This window comes from Lynx canadensis, chromosome B4 (assembly GCF_007474595.2).
Source record: "Lynx canadensis isolate LIC74 chromosome B4, mLynCan4.pri.v2, whole genome shotgun sequence".
NCBI classification, from domain to species: Eukaryota; Metazoa; Chordata; class Mammalia; order Carnivora; family Felidae; genus Lynx; species Lynx canadensis.
This window is the reverse complement of record NC_044309.1, coordinates 102,067,349-102,088,522: the sequence shown is the minus strand read 5'-3', so window position 1 is coordinate 102,088,522 and position 21,174 is coordinate 102,067,349. Positions and strand designations below refer to the sequence as shown.

Here is a 21,174-nt window from a genome sequence, read left to right as displayed (position 1 = left end):
CACTGATATGCTATGTTTAGAATGGGCAAATCCATAAAGACAGGGAACAGGTTAACAGTGGCCTCAGGATGAGGGGTGAGAATGGGAGTGACTGCAAATGGACGTGAAGTTTCTTTTTGGGGAAATACTCTAAAGTTAGGTTGTTTTAATGGTTGCACGACTATACAGTTATTAAAATCATTGGAAAAAAATTTCAAACATAAAAGTAAATAATTTATTTTACACTTTTCAACAACATTCACATACAAAGAAACGAGGCTCAGAGTTTATGGGATTTGGAATCTGAGTTATGTCCTTATTTGCTCCATGACAAACTTTCTCCGGAGGGCTAACTCCTGTGATCTGCAAAAGTATGAACTACTTTCCTTACTTCCAAGGAGCTCATACTCAACCTATGTGGTCAACAAAGGGTAAACAAGGCATCTTTTCACGTAATAGCATTGTGTGGCCAAGCAGGGACACTTGGAGAATAGGGATGTGTGTGATGAGGGTGCCAACTGTGTGGTTCAGCATAGATAATACAATGCTGAGGTCAATGATCAAAGTGAGCTAAGCATCATCAAGGAGGCTCGTGAGGATGAGAAGAAAATATTACTGAATCTCAGATGGGAAATACTATAATGCTTTCCTGTATAGATGATTTAATCTGGCATCCTGGCTACTTTAGTTTAAAAAAGCATGATATATACATTCACATATGAGCAGTGCTTGGGTGAAATGAAAACAGGTGTCCATAGTAAGTTGTACAAGTACCTTTATGACAGCTCTGTTCATAGTAATTCAAAATTGGAAACAACCCCAAGTAAATAACTGGGGACATCTGAGAAGCTATGATATGAAGACAGACTTGAAAAGAATTAGCCTTCATATTGCAGACAGTGTTTTTATGTCAGGAGAATTAAGCCTAATACTTCCAACCCTGAGGGGCATAGACCAGTAGAAAACGGCTTTGGAATCAGTGAAACTGGTGTTTTGAAGCCTGAGTTCTCTGGCTAGCCGCATGGCCTAGGTGTAGGCCTGGGTTTTTCACTATCCAAAGGGGTCTTAATATTGACCTTCTTTCAAGAGGCATGTGGTGACAAGCACGATCTGGAAGACAAATGCTGTGATTTAAAGAGAAACTAGAATATTTTGAGAAAACCTCTGTAAACTTCTCCAACGGTATCAGGAAAGAACTCCCAGTATACCTGAGTGCTGTTTCAAATGAGGCCCTAATCAGCATTAAACATCATGCTTCCATATTGAGGGTTTCAGTACTTAACTCTTTCTAAAGAACCACTTTCCTGAGATATAATTCACATAACATAAAATTCACCCTCTTTTTTTTTAAATGTTTATTTTTGAGAGAGAGCAAGAGAAAGAGACAGCACATGCAGGGGAAAGGCAGAGAGAGAGGGAACACAGAATCTGAAGCAGGCTCCAGGCTCTGAGCTGTCAGTACAGAGCCCGACGTGGGGCTTGAACTCATGGACTGCAAGATCATGACCTGAGCCAGAGTTGGTTAACCAACAGAGCCACCCAGATGCCCCTAAAATTCACCCTCTTAAAGTGCATGATTCAGTGGACTTTAATATATGCAGAATTGTGTGACATCACCACTACCTAATTTTAGAATATTTTCATCACCCCACAAAGGAACTCCTAACCATTAGCTGTCATTCTTCCCCCCGCCTCACCTCCCCCCCCCCCAGCCTTACACAACTGTTAATCTGCTTTCTGTCTGTGGATTTGCCTATTCTGGTTCATCCATGCTATAGCAAGTATCAGTCCTGTATCCCTTTTTTTATGTGACTGAATAATACTCTGTTATGTGGATATAGCATGTTTTATTTATCAGCTGATGGAATTTTGAGTTCTTCCTACTTTTTGGAAATTTAGAAAAATACTGCTATGAACATTCTTATACAGTTTGTGTGTATATTTACACATGTGTGTATCTGTGTGTGTGTTTGTGTGTGTACATGTGTCTCTATTTTTCTTGAGTATATACCTAGGAGTTGAATTATTAGGTCATATGATAATTATCCATTTAACATTTTGGGAAACTGTTGAACTGTTTTCCAAAGTAGCAACCCCATTTCACTTTGTCACTCGAAATGTTGGAGGGTTTCAATTCTCTACATCCATGCAAGCACTAATTTTTGTCAGATTTTTTGGCTTGTAGGATCGCCTGAACTTTGAATTCTTTTTTGTGGTGTCAGAGCATAGAGAAGTACATAGTCACTGGGGCCACATCGTGTTAGTATCACCTTCCCCTCTTTCATGGTGAGCCTCACCCTGCGTTGTCATTTGTGACTTCTTTTCATGTCCCACAGTCTCTCATACATGTGGTTTAAGCTCAGTCCTCCTCCTTTTTATCAAAACCATGCATGACAATGCCTTCTCAACCTGTGGTCTGTCCATGTCTCTTTACAGAATGAAGGATCTAGGTCTACTGGTCAGAGTGATGCTTTTTCTGCTGGTGAGGAGATAAGGGCACCGATCCATGTTCCCAATAATACGAATAACATTTACTGAGAGTTTATTAGGTGCCAAGAATTGTTCTATTTCATGTGAAGTATCTCCTTTAGAATGTATCATAACTCATGCAGGTGGGTAATATCCCATTTTACAGAAGGGTTAAGCAATAAGCCCAAGGACATACCCGTCGTAAGTGGAGTCATGGTTGGGTCCACATAGGTTGAGTCCAGAACCAGAGCTTTAATCTCCCCTAACGGGGCTGTTTCACCACTAAATTATAACTGACTAAGCTGAATGGGCCTGTCTTCTTCACCATTGTATTCGTAAAAACTAGAACAGTCCCTGCTCATAAAAGGGACTTAATAAATACATGTTGAATAAATAAAAGAATAAATGAATGAAATTAACTTAGAATAATTTAAAGACTCTTACTCATAAAATTCATAAAAATCTCTAGGAACAAGTGTGTGTGTGTATGTGCATGCTCCTTCTCTTTCATCTGTTAATTATTTAAGCTTTTGTTTTTCAGCAAGTTCTCATTCTTCACCTTTATTCCGTAGTACACATAGTACTCAATTGCTGACATTTCATCTAATTGCAGAGTAACAGATTGTAATGGATTAAAGCTTTCACAATAAAAACACTTGGCCTGCTCAAAGTGAGGTAGGAGTAAGACAGAAGGTGAAAACATTGAAGAATTCACAAACAAGATAATAAAAAAAAAAGTGTTCCGAAACATATGATGAACTCCCCAGAAAGGATTACATTGTAAGAGATCCAAATGTGTGGAAGACAGAGGACGCAACAGAACAAGACCTTCCCCTGCATTGATCACATGGCTTCCCACGCAAAACTCTCTTCACTATTTGAATAATAAACTTGATGTAGGCAAGACTGCTCTTATCTATGTCATTTTTCTCATCTTTTTGTTTTCTGTTTATTCCTATTTCAACCCCCACTCCTCATTTGCTGCTCTCCCAATCTATATTCAAAAACCTGTGCTTCCAACCCACTTTGCTCTGTTTTATTCAAAATTCAGCTGAAAACTTATATTCTTTGAGTTAAGAGAAAAACTACCCCCTACATCATTTTCTATTAAAACAGTTAGATTCCTTAGTATTAGATGTGTTAGAACTTTATTCCCCAATATTTTTTTCCCACAGTGATACATTTGAGAGACCATACAATGAGGCTAACGCTGATAACATTTCGTTCAGAGTCAGAATATAAATCTTACAAGAACAGGGGTGCCTGGATGGACTTCAGCTCAGGTCATGATCTCATGGTTGTGGGTTCAAGTCCACATTGGGCTCTCTGCTGTTAGCACAGAGCCTGTTTCAGATCTTCTGCCCCACCCACCTCTCTGTCCCACCCGACTTGCTCTCTGTCTCAAAATAAACATTAAAAAAATAAGTCTTGCAAGAACATAGACCCTATTATATTAATTAGCACAGTAAGTAAAAGTATTTTACTCCATTTGATCATCAACTCCTGCTTGACTCTAAATAGATTATGGCAATTTCAATAAAATTGAACTTGTGAAGACAAGAAGCCACTGTTGAGGAGGAAAGAATGCATTGTACGCTGAAACTTATGGAGAGAGGAAATAGAATTCAAAATATTTTGGGTGTGCCATATAAGCAGTACACAGGGACAATGGAGTACCTTCGAAGATGACTTCCTTGAAGGTAGTAAAACTCATAATGTATGTTTGATACAGAAAATTCTCATTTCATTCTAATTTGTTCAATTCACTTGAAAATATTTAATAGTCACTCAAGCACTTTGGAGATTCTAGGAAAAGTGGAAGGCCCTGTAGATGAGAAGGTAAAGGAGATATAGTATCCCTGTGCTCGTGGAGCTTTAGTTAGCTGAGTGGCAATATGGCAGAGTAGACAGAAAATGGGTTTGTGATTCAGGCAGATCTGGGTCTAAATCTTGGCTCTTTTGCTTATTTTCTGGGTGAAACTGGGCCAATCATATTTTATAATATGTGAAATAGGGATATGAAGAGTTATCCCATAGGACTGCCCCAAGAATTACAAGAGCTCATGTGAGAAAAGCAGTTAGTAGAGTATTTGGCACAGATGTGGATCTGGCTTTCATATTCCAACACTTGTCCTAGGGAAGAACAATTTCTAACAAGCTTCACTTAGTGTCCTGAGTCTCAATTCATCAGTCTGATATTTAAGAGACAAACTGTCACTAAAATACTTCATTCAGTCTTATTTATTCAATATCAGGGTACCTGTTTAAGCCCTCCCTCCACTCTTAGCTAAGCTTGTTATTGGCAGTCTCAGCTCTGCAAACTTGCTCTTGCTTATCTCTTTCACAATTATTTAAAATTTACAGTTTATATATTTTGAGAGAGCGTGGGTGTGCATATGCATGCATGTGCATGAGAGAGAGAGAGGGAGAGAGAGGATCCGCAGCAAGCTCTGTGCTGTCAGCCCAGAGTCCAACATGGGGATCAATCCCAACCATGAACTCATGACCTGAACCGAAATCAAGAGTTGGATGCTTAACTGACTGAGCCATTCAGGTGCCCCTTGCTGATCTTTTAATTTCTTGAAGGCCTTCTGTTTCTTTCTGTCTATTCAAATTCTCTTGAAAGATGGTTCACTTTTTTCAAGTCTTCAGTGGAGCCTCCCTCTCTATGCCTTTTCTTCTTGCTTTAATAAAACATTTGGTACATTTGAAATTTCTACTTCTTACTTGGTTCTTCCTGAAGCTTTTGTTATTTTGCACTGTAAATTTCTGTTGCTATTATTGCCACTCTCCATGTGTGAGTCTTAATTTTCTGTTTTATATACTTTATGATATACTTTTATATACTAATTTCACAGATATTCAGTATACTTTAAATGAATGGATGGGAATTTATATTCTATTTAATGAAGAAGTTTTTTTTTTAATGGAAAGCAAAATCCCTCTGCCTTCATTAAATTCATCAGTACTCATGAGTGAATAACAACATGTTTGTGTTAATGAGTACCTTGGCATTTTAGGGCTTTCTATCTTGGGTAGGAATTCATGCTGACTATTTATGAAATATTAAGAAGAAACAAAATGCCATAGTTGTTTTTTTTTTTTTGGTATGTTAGATATATTTGTAATGTATTATGATATTTGAGAGGGAAAATATATATGCAGACTTTAACCAGTTGCAAGTTGTCAAAGCAAACTGATCAAATGTTAAGATTTTGAAAAAAAATAAGCTAAAGTTGAGAAAAACTAGTTTGCATCAATTGGGTTTTTTTTTTTGTTTGTTTTTTTGATTTTGCATTTAAATTGTTTTAATCTCCATTTTGAGGCTGAAAAGACTGGGAAAGATTGTTTAACGAAGATGGCATGGTAAAATAGAGTGTGGGTTTCAGACCTGTGTTTGAATTTTAGCTCTGGCCTTCGTTGTATGAACTTTGACAAATTAGACTTTCCTGGCCTTCAGGTTTCTCACTCCTAATAATGCCAATGCTGAGGAGTGTTGTGAAAATTATTTTTGTTGCACTCAGCAGACACTCAGTAAAAGAAAGCTTTTATTATTTGTGTTTATCGCTTCAGAAGAGAAGTTAAAGTACGTGTTAATGAAGGTGAATTTTGGCTGGGAACACAGGCCTCTGGGTGGTTAGAGCTGTGAAGGAGAGGGGTAACTCAGTAGGTTAAAGTATGTGACAATGGAAGGTCATGAAAGGGTATTGTGAAAATAACCAGAGTCTCTCTCCCCTAATTTAATTCTTTAGACTCTAAATTTAGTTTTCTAGAGAATTTACAATGAAAGTAAAATGATATTAAATTTTCATTTAGGAACTCAGTGAAGTGAGAATTTGGTTTCATCCATTTGCGCATGAAAAGTCTTTTTAACTAGAAAGGCAGCCACATTATACCCTACACACTAGAGGGATATTTCAAGTTATTTGTTTGCTTTTTTCCTATGATGTTCTTAGAAACCACATCATGAAACAGGCAATACTTACACTGCATAACAATACAGTTATAATTGGTGATGGGAATTCTGACCAAAGATTCAAAATCAAGTAAACCATAGCTACACCCAAAAACATATCGAAAATCAAAGGCAACTCTATTTCTGTACTAGTTTAGATGGAATTATTATGTTCCAAGTCCCATAAAATGAACATATATATACTAACTGCACTAAAATGTATCATGGTCTTAATGTATTATAAGACAACTAAGTACCACTCTATCATATCTATTACTTATAGACCTGACTAGCAATAAATACTCTATGATAAACATAGGTATTTGTTCATATTCTTGGAATTCTCCTTGAAGCTGATTCTTTTCCACCTCCTTCTGGGTAAATTTCCATGTTGCAAACAGAGACTTACCTTACAGCTTGAACTAAATCCTAACTTTAGATAAAGTTAGACTAAGCTAAACTGCAAGCTCTCTGTGTCATGGAAACCAGGTGAGCAGGTTACAGAGAAAGACACATGAAAAGATGCTAACATTACTCACCAGGAAAAAAGAAATCAAAACTGTGATATCATCTCACACCTGTCAGAATAGCTAAAATTAACAGCACAAGAAACAACAGGTGTTGGCGAAGATGTGGAGAAAGGGGAACCCACTTGCACTGTTGGTGGGAATGCAAACTGGTGCAGCTGTTCTGGAGAACAGTAAGGAGGTTTCTCAAAAAACTAAAAATAGAACTACCCTATGATCCAGCAATTGTGCTGCTAGGTATTTACCCAAAGGATACAAAAATACAGATTCAAAGGGGGTACATGCACCCCCATGTTTATAGCAGCATTATCAACAATAGCCAAACTATGGAAAGAGCCCAAATGACTACTGACTGATGAACGGCTAAAGAAGATGTACTGTATGTACATACATATAATAGAATATTATTCAGCCACCAACAAGAATAAAATCTTGTCATTTGCAACAGTGCGGATAGAGCTAGAAAGTATTATGCTAAGGGAAATAAGTTAATCAGAGGAAGACCAATTCTATTCCTGAAGACAATATTACACTGTATGTTCACTAAGAATTTAAATAAAAAATTGAAAAGCAAAAGTTACAGAGAAGAATGAGATAACTGAATAAGCTTTAACAACAACAAAAACAACTATCACCATTTTCATGTCCATTAACAAACAGTAATAACAGTGAATATGATAAGCATCTATACTTCCTTTTTTTCAAAGCAACAGACCAAAATACCCGAAAAGATATTAAACCATTTTAATCATTTAATACGAGGATGTTTTGTTGATAGATTTTGAGAATACCTAAGACCTCATTTATAAAATAACACAATTACAATTATTAACATAGACTTTAAAGGGGGAATTTTGAAACCCCCCACAGTTTAATACACACCTTGCCCCATTTCTTCAATCAAAAATATTTAAAAAAAAAATTTTTGCACACCTGTGTGCTTGCCTCCTGTGATTAAACTTGGTTTCATGGCGGGGAACAATAAATATGGCTACTGCTGCACTTGAAGCTTACAGTCTAGCCGGGGAAGACAGACAATGAACAAGTAAACAAATAGAAATAAGTGGAACTTCCTGGAATGTGGGGATCGATAGAAGTGTCTTTGTTGGATTTCTCTAATGTGAGAGATTGTGAACGACAGGAAGGGTTCTTATTGGCATCTGTTTTTAAAATACCACCAGTTAACCTTTTGTGAGGATTTCCATTTGGGGCATTGATTTGTTGCGCAGAGATTCTCAGAGGGCATGAGTTACCATCTGACTGCTAAGTATACTTAGAAAAAGCATCAGTTCTTTTATGATCTTTGGACATCAAAGATGTCCTAAGGAGTAATGACTTTAACCCATTCCAAAGACGTATCAAGTAATTGACCAGTGGAGGCTGAAAAACTTTTGCCATTTGAATGAATATGTATTCTCCAAATGCTTTTCTGTGAAGTAAATGTTTTCCTAATTAGGCTTAAAAATGTGAAATTTTGTTGCAAAATTGATTTTCTATTAAGGCACTAAAGTAGTTTCTCTTCCTTTCTGCTTGGGTACTAATTAAATTATGTCCCGACTTGCTTTAATTCAGCAATCAATTTTTTCTCCATTTGCACTGGATTACAGAATCTCATTTAAAAATCACTCGTTAACAAATTCTACACAAAGCAGAAATGATAGACTTATTCTCTAATGGAGACAAAAACAGTACTGGTAAAGTCATAAGACAGACTTACTCAAAAGTCAAAAAAAGATTTAGTTGTTTTCTGGTAGTATATATTTCTTATATAGTATATGCTGTCTTTAGAGATAAAAAGTAGTAGTGGAAGCCATGGGGGTTAAAATACATTAAAAAATTAGAACAAAATGCTAAAATAAAAAAGGTCTAAGTGATTTAAAGATGTACCTGATGCTAGGGTGCAGCACTGAGACAATTTATAAAATCATAAAATTAAAAAAAAATGGAATTCTAGCCATTGATTTTAACATTTGAAGTAATTAAGCAGATGTATAAAAATAACGGACTATTCTAAAAGTATGAAGGTTGTGCTCGCTTCGGCAGCACATATACTAAAAGTATGAAGGTTAGTTTCAGGTTTGACTTGTGGCTGGCATAAATATTTTATTGAATAATTAAAAACAAGACAATCTCAGGGCACCTGGGTGGCTCAGTCAGTTAAGTGTCCAACTCTTGATTTTGGTTCAGGTCACGATCTCATGGTTGGTGAAATGGAGCCCTGAGTTGGGCTCTGCACTGACAGCACGAAGCCTGCCTGGGACTTTCTCTCTCCTTCTCTCTCTCTGCCCCTCTCCCGCTTGTGCGCTCCCTCTCGCTCCCCCCCTCTCGCTCCCCCCCTCTCGCTCCCTCCCTCTCGCTCCCTCCCTCTCGCTCCCTCCCTCTCGCTCCCTCCCTCTCGCTCCCTCCCTCCCGCTCCCTCCCTCTCGCTCCCCCCCTCTCGCTCCCCCCCCCTCAAAATAAGTAAGTTAAAAGAAAAGACTATCTTGAAAACATAGCCTGGGGTTATACATATTAGAAACATTTTGCCAATGGGTAATTGAAAACCTTTTGCCAAAAGCTGATTTTTGAGGCCCTATATCAAAAAGGGAAAATAAGGAAAAGTTTTATATGTTACCATCTCTCAACTCAGAGGATATACATTTCTGATTTAAAGAAACAAAAGGAACACAAAAGTCTAGTAGCTTGTAAAGTCAAATTCCATCTTCCTCTGTTAGGAGGTGGCTATGATTGTGTCAGAGAAAGTTAACAAGTTGGAATGGAAAGTCATCCAGAGATGTTTCTTCAGGGGCTAGAATCTAACAGTGGGAGCTCTGCACTTGTTAGGGCTCTTCCTGCCATAGCTTATCTCTTTGACACACCTTACGTTTTCAACATGCGCTTAGTAACTTTCAGATAAGGCTTCTTCCCTTTCTTCCTTCTAAACTGCTTGCACATTTAGTTGATCACTAAAATAACATAATTTTTAACTTACATAATTGCTTCATCATCTTATGACTTTTATATTGTTCAACTTTTGGGTGACAACGCCCTATCCCATTTGATCAAAATCACAAGGTTGGATCTAAGTGGGTGGGATTTAACCTATTTAAATCCAAGTGTCAACCAAGTGAACAGACGACCATGATTTCAGTTTCTAGATTCCAAAGCTATATCTTGAATTCCTTTTTTCCACTTTCCTTTATGTCTTTCATTCCTTATGACATTAAATATTACACTGTTAGATGAAAAGGAAATAAAAATCATGAACGGAATTGTTCATGTAAAATGGAAAAACAATATCTTTAAAATTGTGAGAAGCAAAGTCAATCTGAGACTTCAATTTATTTACACAACTATAATTTCCTGCAGTTAATGGACAGTAGCATGAAAAACTAGAGCCTATATCAGTGAGAATAAGTAATTCTTCAGATGAAAAATGTAATTGGATCCTCATTTATTATGAGACAGTTTATACCTGGTTCTAGTCATCCAGAGATAGGTTGTAAACTAGACACCTGTTTTATGAGGCTGCTTATATCATGATGAAAGGAAAGAGCCACTCAACTGAAAACTGAAAATTACTATTCCCAAGTAGGTATCCAAGAGGAATGGCTCTAGAGTTTAAGAAGGTAGTTATAGAGCTACTTCCCATTAAAAACTCCAGGGACATTCAGTAAATAGAATGGTGGTGAGGAAAAGAAGAGAGAAGTGGATTTGGATATAGGGAAAAGGCTAGAACAAAGAGGGAGGTAAAAGCATGAAGTGAAAGAGAACCCAAACAAGATTGGCCAAGAAGAGAGAAGGGGAGATCTCTTGCTTATTGAACATTTACCACATACCAGGCTCTGTATTAGGTATTTTACACTCTATCCTAGTCAGTCTGTAAGACAAAGGGTAGATAATGTTAAACCACTTTCTAAAGAAGAAAAAAACCCTGAATTTTAGAGAGCTTAAGTGATGTGACCAAGTTCTCTGAGCTAGTGAATGGACTTGTCGGAAATGAAACCCAGGAGTGTTTGATCTTAAAGACGGGACTTTTTCCAGAAACCAGTCTCAGTGACAGTAAGCCAGGCAAAGATTGGTGTGAAGAAGGAGAATTAGACTGCACTGTATGCAATGAAAGCAGAAGCAGTGTCTACCCTTTTTACTTTCTTGAGTACCTACACAGTCCCAGAAATGTAGCAATTTACAGTAAATACTCAAATAGTATTTTTGAATGAGTTGGGCTACAAAGGTTTGAGATAGGGAGAGAAGACCTGGAAGAAGAAGAAAGAAATAGAAGACAGAGATAGGAGAGGGCAAGTAAGGGGGTGAGAAGAAAAAAAATGTGATTCTTTTTGGACAGTCTATCTACTCTTAGATTCCAGAGTCAAACGTATCAGCTTACTGTCAACATTCAAACTCTGCCCACATTCAAAGAGTTTTTGAGAAAGGAAAAAGTGCTTGATGGCTTACATTTTCTTAACTCAGGCACAAATACTTGCAAACTTTTCAGAAACCCAGTGAGGTATGAATCCCATACCACTTTATAGTTACCAGATGAAGGTGAGAAGTATGAACCATGCACTCTGGGCAGGTAGCCATTGTGAAGCATGAGTGGGTCATATTTTGATACTCACCTAACAAGCTAATGATTAACCAGTCAACTAATAAAAACCTTTCAGTTAATAAATATTTGTCATGGTCCCACTTTGCACCCCAGTTGCAAGGAACTTACAAAGGAAAACATTTCAATAAAACATAAAAATTCAATGAAACAGCTCATTACTTTGTTAAAAATTTAGAAACATGATCATATTATTTTCAGAGAGATGTTGGATTTAACATTGATATTCACTCATAAAGAAGAACTACTTACAAAAATAACAAAATGTAAAAACTCAATATTATCCTCGGATGGGTTTTGAGTATCCACGGTGGGGCTAAATCTGTTTCAGTATCCAAGAGTCTAAGTTTGACTAATGCATTTGGTTAAGTTATGTATATTCTTTCCAAAAGGAAAGGAGAGCTTAACTCGGATAATTTTTATTCCTTTTTTACAGACAAATTTAGAGCACTAGTAAGATTCAATTTCAAAACAGCAATCAACAAATCTGTTCTAAAACCTCACTAAGTTTCACTGGTCAGAGAAAACCATAGGCTGTGAGGATTCCCAGGTGATAGGCTTGATTGAATGTGTTGAAGACTTGGGGCACTCTTTTTGATCTCCTGGGTGGCCCCAAAGTGATCACGCCTTACAGAATCCTAGGGATCCTGAATGATGGAGGCTGTTGGCAATCCCCTGAGTGGTTATAAACCCAAGGGATTGTCAGGATCCAAAAAATAGCTAGAAATTGAGCTGCCTTAGGAATTCAGAGAAGCTAGAGTTGTTTGCCTTTGTGATATTGGCCTGTTGAGACATTTGCACAGAAAAACGCCAGTGCCAGGCAGGCATAGCATAATCAAATAGAATTGATTATTATGTAGTTTAAATGCACTAAAGATATTGAACTTCCCTTTTAAATCACAGAAAAGTCCTGTGCTGAACTATTAAAACTGGGGAAAAAACAATGTGAAGAGTACTATAATAATGTGACTTATTTAAAAAATGGATTTAATATCAGCCTTTGTGAATTATATTTGATGTTCCACCCATCATGCTCTGATATCTGTAGAAGAAACAATGAACGGTCTGTGATATGCAGAAATAATCAAGGGAAAAGTGCTATTTTATTTCTGTTCAATAGCTACATAACCTATGTAGAAAATGCAAAATTATTGCAGAAAAATACAAAGAATCAGATGATTTTTCACTGTCCTTTTAAAAAAGTAGATGTGTACGTGTCTGGCATTTTGTGAGCTTTTCAGAAACAGATAGTGAGTATGTGTGTCTGTCCAGGGAATTATCTATAGACATGGTGCACGAATCTTTCTCTCTTCTTTCAAATGAGACCCAGAAGACCAGTATACTTTGTAATGAGGTTATGCAATCCCTTAACCCTATTTTACCAGCTGTCAGCAGCTGGAGGCCCACGTTATCCTTTGTAGAGAGCATCTCTCAATAGGTTATTATGTGAACAGCAACTGGAGAGCACAGCTTGTCTGATTAGAAATGCTAATGTTTTCCTTACCTCTTCCTTCTCCGCACTTTGCAGGTCACGCCACTCCTCAGTTATGTGACCGAAATCCACTGTGTTCATGGGGACTTTAAATTCCCCAATGATGTCATGCTTGGAGAAACGATCGAAATCATATACAGCCATCACCAAGGTTTTGCCACCCAGTTCTGAGTACGGTACCTTAATAAAAAGAGATGAGGATAAAAATCTGGTCACAAATTTAAAATGTTACTTTTTATAGTGTTTAATTGTAATATATATGTTGGATAAGCAAAACAGGGAGATAATGGTGCCTTTTAAAAATGAATTCATTTGAATCACTGCTTGAGGCTTAAACTGGGAGAAATGAGGGACTTACCATAGTCAGTTATCGCTTTATTCTAAAGTTCTAAAAGCTATTAGTACTATTGATTGACTAATAATTAGCATTATTGATATTGATTGATGACTATTAGTCATGCTATAAACACTTTAAGATTTAGCAGTGTTGGCACACAGTAGGCACTTAAATATGTATCGTTTGAATGATTAGTACCTCCTTCCGGTGGGAATTTGTTTAATACAAGAATAAACTAAGATGTATTGCACTTGACCATGTAGGTTTTACTTGTAGGATATTGTGTTATTGTTATGATCATTTATATTGTAAGAGTATAACTTAGGGTGGAAAACTTGCTTCCAAAGTCTCACTAAGTCTTTCAAGCCATTTGGATGCTACAATTTAATGGAACAGTGATTTATGAAAAAGATATGCTAGGAGTCAGAAAGGATTTAAATGAAATTCACAAGTTGCCTCGCTCCCTAAAACAAGTTACAGATAGACAAGAACTGACTAGAAAATTGATGTTCTGAATATCAGAGATGCATTATAAAGATCTTGAGGTTCATTCTTAGGTATGACACTTGTTAGGATGAATGGTGGCAAAAGGCCAAGAGCTGATGGGTTCTCCAGCTGTTCAGATATATCTGGGACAGATGCTGTGGGCTGGGATTTTTACTGGTGACATTTTTAATATTCAGGGGAAGTAGTGCATTCTAAGGAAGCTACACTTCAGTAACTGGGTAGAAATGCCTAATTAAGAAATTGTTTGGACTTGTATTGAAGGTTTGATCAATTTTTGTCAGTACAAATGGTTGTCTGAGCTCCATCAAACATTTCTCAATGAGCTTTGCATATTAAGGGAAGGAGAAGGAAGCGTATTTGACCATATACGTATAGGAAATTTTAGTTTATCAAAAGTTTGGTTTTTTTTCTCACTTATTTGTCATCTATTTAGCATCTGATTAAAATACTTTGACTAAAATGGAGGAACCATGCTTTTTCCATTTTAGAAGAAAACAAAAAACCCTGCAAAACAGCTGAATTTCAAAGGAAGAAATGAATTTTAGAGTAGGGGTAAATATTTCGTCTTATTTCTGAAATCACTCTGGATTTTTTTGTGATTCTACTGAAATAACATAAAAAAAAAACCTAGGCTTGGGGTCAGACAGGCCCAGGCCTGGGTTTTCCCACTTTCCGGCTGAAGGGCCTGGAGCAAGCAAATACACCTCACACATTTCGCCTATCAAATAGTGTTAATACTAAGACCTACTTCACAGAGCAGTAGAAGGCTGAATGAATACATGTTAGGTACAGTCGGCACTTACATACTTATTATTTGAATGATTAGTAACTCCTTCAGGTGGGAGTTTGGAGGAAAAGAAGCATTTAGGTCAGGGCATGTCACATTCACGTGAAGTGGATTTGAACTCAGTTTTAAAGCCTATTCTCTTTAAACTATTATGCTTCGGTTCTTCCATCATCTTGCCTGTTGGCATTTCAAGATGCATAATCTACAATGTCTCCTGGAGAAATTAACCAGCTCTCTGGAAACAACAGCATAGTTCTAAGTGTATCAAAATATATCACACTTTGGATTGATTTATGGCTTTGTCAGCATTCTTGAAATAAAACAGAACCTGATGAAATTTTATAGGCAGTTAAAAAATTTCAGTAATTAAACCTTTTGAAGCCACAGAAATTACTAATAAAATTTTAGAAATACATTTTTTTGAAATAATACACAGATAACTCAGACACCATAGTATTTCAAATACTTTAAGAAATCTTAAATTGTGGTCAGTAACTCCTGACCTAAATGAAAATTCATGCATAGCCAAACAGAATGATTGTCATTACCATTTGCAATATTTTATTAGTTTTATCTTCATTCTGTGCTTTGTGGTATATTGACCATAGTGATGAGTTATTCATAGGCTGAGTAGTTCCAGAATCTTTTTATTACTACTCTAAATGAACTATCTGGGTATAAAAAAGTGTAGGTTTTAGATAAGATTACTGACAATACTTTGGAGATTTTTGTCACAAAATCTGAAATTTCAGAGTGAATACAAAGACATTGCTGTCTTACAAAACTGGAAACAAGGCTCGAGAAAAGGACTCCTGCCCTTAGTTGCATCCATTTTATTTCGCACCATAGTATTTGCTTGCATGAGGCACATGCTATCGCTAAGGCTGGCTGATAGATGAGTGATGTTGAATCTACCTGCTGGCAAACTCACAGACCTTTCATTTTTCAGAAATGTATTATTTTAAGTAATGCATTTTACAATTTTTTCACATATTAAAGATAGTTACCAAAGAAGTGCTTTTATGCGTGACTTTAAGACATGAGCTACAGAGCTGTATATGTAGAGATGCCTGCGGCCTGCAGGGTACGTTTTCCTGTCAGTTATTTTATGGCCAGAATCTCTCTTTATTATTGTCAACTGAGGTGTCTCAGCAAGATTCAGAGCGCTAGGGAAGAGCCTAGAGTTAAAGGAAAATGCTAGAAATGCAGAAAAACAATAGGTTTGTATTCTTGTTAGTGATAGGTTCAGAATGGTCTTTAAGTGCTTAGATTGCCCCTGTACACACAGAATTCTGCAATGAGGGTAAAACCTATTTGTATCATTTAAACAGTGGAACACAGCTTACTTTATTCTGTGATTGTAACTTAATTTTGGGAACTTAGAGACTTAGGAAAATAACAATTTCATTGTTCTTTTGTCTTTATTCAAGAGAGGGGGAAATGTTCAAGTCTATTGGCTCACTTGATGTTGATTTTCCTTTTTTGGATGTGATTGACATCCCCATTATACTCCAGTCTGTATTCTGTTCTGAGATGGTCAAGCTGAATCCTACTTTAACCAAATCTAAACACAGTGCAGAATCCTCGCTGGAATGAAGATAAGAATTTTAAATATTCTGAATAGACTCATCCTTGAACCTCTGAATAAGTGGTCTTGTGCATTTCTATGTATGTGTCAGGATGAGATGGGTCTTAAAACCACAGAGGAAAAGTTATTAGTAAGTAAAAAAAAAAGTACCTTGAAAGTAAATTGCTCGTTGAAGACAGGATTAAGGGTCTTTCGGTGGACTTTTGTCTCAAATTTCTTCTTTTTATCAGGCAGCAGAAACACTTTAACATAGGGGTCAGACGTGCCTCCCATGTCTAAGGCAGGCAGCTCAGCAGCCTGGATAATCCCTACCAGCAGCTGGAAAGAGAGACAGAATAAAGCAAACACAAACATTGGTGGACATTTTAGAAAAGATTGTTCACGATATTGCATATTGTGATCTCTCTCCCTCTTCGTCTTTGCTTTTAATAAACTTTTATTTATTTCTCTTATGAATCTAAACCCAGAAGACAAGTGAAGCAAGCCATATAGACTTCAGAAACCCAATTATGACAGATGCAGGCTCTGGGAAGCCTGGTTTCAAACACAAAAGAGGCTTTTAAAAGGTTGCTGATTACAGTTAAATATGGAATTCATATTTGCAAAAGGGTTGCAATCAAATAACTTTCCAGTTGCTAAAAGCCCTTGTGCATTATTATTTTTTTTCCAGGGCATGATTTGTAAATGGAAATAAATTGTTAAACAATAACAAGTCTGTAATTATGAAGTAGGAAATTTTTATACTAAACTCAAAGCTTCAGACCAGCGCAGTAGAAATTTCTTAGAAATTGGGTAGCATTTTGAGATAAAAATAAGACATGCAAGTTTCTATCATATTTGACCTTTATTTGTATGCTGCCTACTTTTTATTTTAACTTACAGTAAAATGATCATTTATTCTGTTTAAATATAGGACATGGAGTCAAAGAATATAATCTCAGCTTCACATAAATGAAAGCAGGATTACAGATATGATTTTTAATGTTTTAAGTGACCAAGTTTCTGATTTTTTTTTTCAAATGCAGAGATTTCTCCATGTCTTTTTTTCAGTGATAAATTCTTGTATTACTATGAATGGGAGTGTAGCTGGCATTGTTCATGTTTTTGCAAAGAGAATAAAAGGTGTGAGCGGATGATTCTAGAGGTGTTGTCATCAGACATTTTGTATCAACAGACTGGTTTAGACCCACATGGAAAACAAAAATAGACCCTTGTCCATAAATGCAATTACATTATGGCTTTACACATCAGGCCTGAAAATTTGAGTCTGACTTTTTAGCCAATTCACTTCCTTTAAAAAAAAAAAGTCACATTCATTTTCCGTAAAATTGACCCACTGTGTTGGTAAGGACACTTTGGCTAGTTGGCTCAGTTTTTAACTGGGACCCATACTCTGGATGATTGTTTCCGTTTTAGTGCTCAATATATTTGTGACAGCATCATACAACAGTAGCAATAAGAGTGCTGGATTGTACATATGCAAAACATAAACAGATGGTCAAAGAACAGCTAAAATAGACATCAGGTTATAAAGACATGATGAGTAAAGCAAATGGTTTGTCTCTTGGTTTGCCAAGTTGGTATTGGGAATTTGCCTTTAGGTAGCAATGTGAATAAGCAAGATTCTATTTCCTCCTCACTTTGTAAAAAAAATTTTGGTGTTTATTTAGAGAGCGAGTGAGCCAGGGAGGGACAGAGAAAGAGGGAAATGGAATCTCAAGCAGGCTCTGCACTGGCAGCACAGAGCCCGATGCCGGGCTCGATCCTATGAACCGTGAGATCATGACTTGAGCCAAAATCAGGAGTCAGATGCTTAACTGACTGAGCCACTCAGGTGCCCCTTCTCCTCACTTTTTGAAAGGAATTTTCTTTTGGGAAGGGATGCAGTTGTCCTATAACCTAAACTCTTTAAACCTAGGTGACTTACATTCTAAAGAGTTTTGGAAATTTTGTTGACAAGGGGTGGAGTTACTTCTTCCAAACCCCCCCCTCTTCTGCTTGGAAGATAAATATCACATTTCTCTCTGCCATGAAAGCCTCTCATTTAGAGTACTTTACAGTTGTGTTTTGGTTTTTGTAAGCAAACATGTATATTCGATTATAGCTTAATATATAAAATTCCTCACACTATATTTCATGACTCATAGGATTCATTTTATAAATTAGATTAGCTGAGAACATTTGGAAAAAAAATCAATGCATACTAATTAAAAAATATTTCATCAGGTAGACTCTCCTAGACCTCAGAATGAAATACCTTTTTAACAATTTGATGTTTGCTAGAAAGGGAACAATAAAAGCACTCATTATATATAAGAAAAATGCTATTTTCTTAAAAATACCTTATAAAATGATACTTAAAGAATTTAAGCTGACTTAGAAGTTTCAAAATTATGACTAACCAGGATGAGATACCACTAGATTTCTACTGGGTAATATGAAAGTAGAATAAAGTATTAAAACATACTGGATACACATATAAAGGAAGGTTAAATTTCTGGAAAAAATGTTACATGTTAAGATAACATGTATTGACCTTCATCTTTGCCAGAATATGTAAATAATAGGAAGTTTTACTCTCAACCAACTCCTGATGATCAAATTTTGGTAGCTGGGATAAAAATGACCACAAATTCCCTATTTTAATTAATTATAATTAACTATAAATTCCCTATTTTAATTAACTATTAACTATAGTATGCCTATAGATGTATATAAATCCATACCTATAAACTTGTATCTGTAACCAAAGTGCAGCTTTCTAGACTGTATTATGAAATGACTAGCCATGGCTGTAATGAAGCTGATCAAATAAACGTTTTTAGTATGATAGAGCATATCAATACATTCTTCATGAAGAACTCTCTAGAAATTTGGAAAGTGAAGACATTATTTAAATTGTCAATTTCTAAAAATGAATGAATGAATGAATAAATAAATAAATAAATATTCCTAGAATTCTTGCAACTGTGTAGAGCTCTCATAGTGTTACTGACTTTGGACTTCGGTGCTCAAAGTTGAGCATTGGTATTTGTTCTATTTATTCATTCCTCATGAAACTGGAAATAACACAAGCTGTGTTAGTAGTAAATGTATTTATATTATCACTTTTTTTTCCTCTAAAAAGATGAGAGAAGCAAAACAACAGAGACAGTGAAAACTCTGCTTGTCAGATGTGGACACTGTCCTGAAGATTCTTAACAGCCTGATCTCTAATTCCGCTGACTCCACTAATTCTTATCTAGCTTTTGAATTTAACAATTCAGAAGATAAAGAGACATGGTCAATTTCATGTGTCCTAGAAGGTTTTTTTTTTTTTTTAAATGTAGGGATTTTTAACCTTTATCTTTGAGCTACCTCTATAACACGGTTACTAAAAGGTACCTAATACTATCATTTATCTAGGTGGCACTTCATGGCTTTTTGAGAAATTGAAGCAGGAATGATTGTTATATTACTGTCTTCAGTTCCTTGTCACTTTTTGGGCAGAAGTCACAGGTACTAGAAACGAAGTTGCTGGTCTTTCTACTTTTCGAGAACGGTTAGCTTATGCATGCTAGGAATTTTACCTGGTATCATATTATATAAGGCATTTGTGCCTTTGAAATTCATGGAAGGCAATTAGTTTTTCATCTTGGATTTCTTATCACACAGTTACATTTTGTTTTATTGTTATTTTTTGAGAGAGGAGGGGGTGGGGTAGAGAGAGAGAGAGAATCGTAAGCAGATTCCACGCCCAGCATGGAGCCCAATGTGGGGCTTGATCTCCCAACTGTGAGTGAGATCATGACCTGAGCTGGAATCGAGAGCTGGATGCTTAACTGACTGAGCCACCCAGGTACCCCTACATTTTGTTTGAAAGCTTTGGTTGAATGGTGGTTTACTTCAATAGTTCCTCACCCTGTTTGGATCTAAATTCCATACACTCCAGGAGAGATTGTTCAAGCTCAGGCTGAGGGGCCAGTGGAGGTGACACTGTGGCTGGGAGCTGTCAGAATCAGACTGACTACTCCCAAGTTCATTTGTATTCTGCTCGCCTGCTGTAAGTGCCATAAGCAGATGTAATCGGTTGAATACTGTGAATTCTAATTACCAGAAGTTAAATTAGCAAGTAGGGGACTGCCTGTACTTCGATTTCATCCATAGCTTTGATAATTGCATTTTCCCCTCGCAGCAAACGAAATGTTTTAGGAAGTATCTTGCTTCAATTTCTACTTGGTAATTTCAGAAAATGTAATGGAATTAGAAGTCATTTCCTCCACCCCCCCCCCATACCTGGTTATTCTGGAAATCGTAATCCAGCGAATATTGAAGTTTCCCCAATTTCTCCTCTTCTTTGGGTTCTTCTTTTTCTTCCCCATCAGTCAGTCCAGTTTCAGCATCATCATCCTTTAGAGCCTATGAGTAGGGAATGGATTATATGTGAGCTCAAGTGAATTCATGGAAACCCATATTCACCTGGGCCTGCGGTTATACTTCCAAGCTGTTAGAAGCAAAAGCACAAAGATGCTGGAAATCCGTTTGTCTGACACACATTCACATTTGCTGCTTAGATAACTTTTAAAATTCCACTTGTGCACGGAATTTTTTTTCCCCAACCAGCAAGCAACATGGAAGCAATGGAAGAAGCCCCTCAGAATATTGCAAGCAAAAAATGTAAAGTCGTTGCAAAGAAAATGTCAACTTGGTATCATGTTTGGCTTTGATAAAACTGCTTCTTTCAGAGATACGATAAACATGCTATTAACCAGGCCAGGTTTCACATTCATGTAGTTTAAAGAGATCGAAGCATCATGTAAAACATCATTGTTACATGCAGTGGAGTACTTGTATGAAATGCGTGGCCTTTTCTTGCCTTTTTTCCTATGAGAAAGGTAGCCGAGTAAGTGATTCTCCAAGACTTTTAATTTCCTGTGTTTCACATGTACGTTTCTAATGGTTATGGAAA

At 36.6% G+C, this 21,174-nt stretch overlaps 1 protein-coding gene across 2 annotated transcripts in view; it reads right to left on the bottom strand.

Moving 5' to 3' along the window:
- SYT1 (synaptotagmin 1) overlaps positions 1 to 21,174 on the bottom strand; it is a 557,800-nt gene that overhangs the window by 136,582 nt on the left and 400,044 nt on the right. Inside the window, exons 6-8 of one of the 2 annotated variants that reach the window (XM_030323298.1) lie at positions 20,502 to 20,624; positions 16,377 to 16,544; positions 13,020 to 13,187 (exon numbers count right to left, since the gene is read on the bottom strand). In XM_030323298.1, the coding sequence (XP_030179158.1) occupies positions 13,020 to 13,187; positions 16,377 to 16,544; positions 20,502 to 20,624 (459 nt within the window). The remainder of the gene's footprint in view (positions 1 to 13,019; positions 13,188 to 16,376; positions 16,545 to 20,501; positions 20,625 to 21,174) is intronic. The other variant, XM_030323299.1, reaches the window with a different exon arrangement.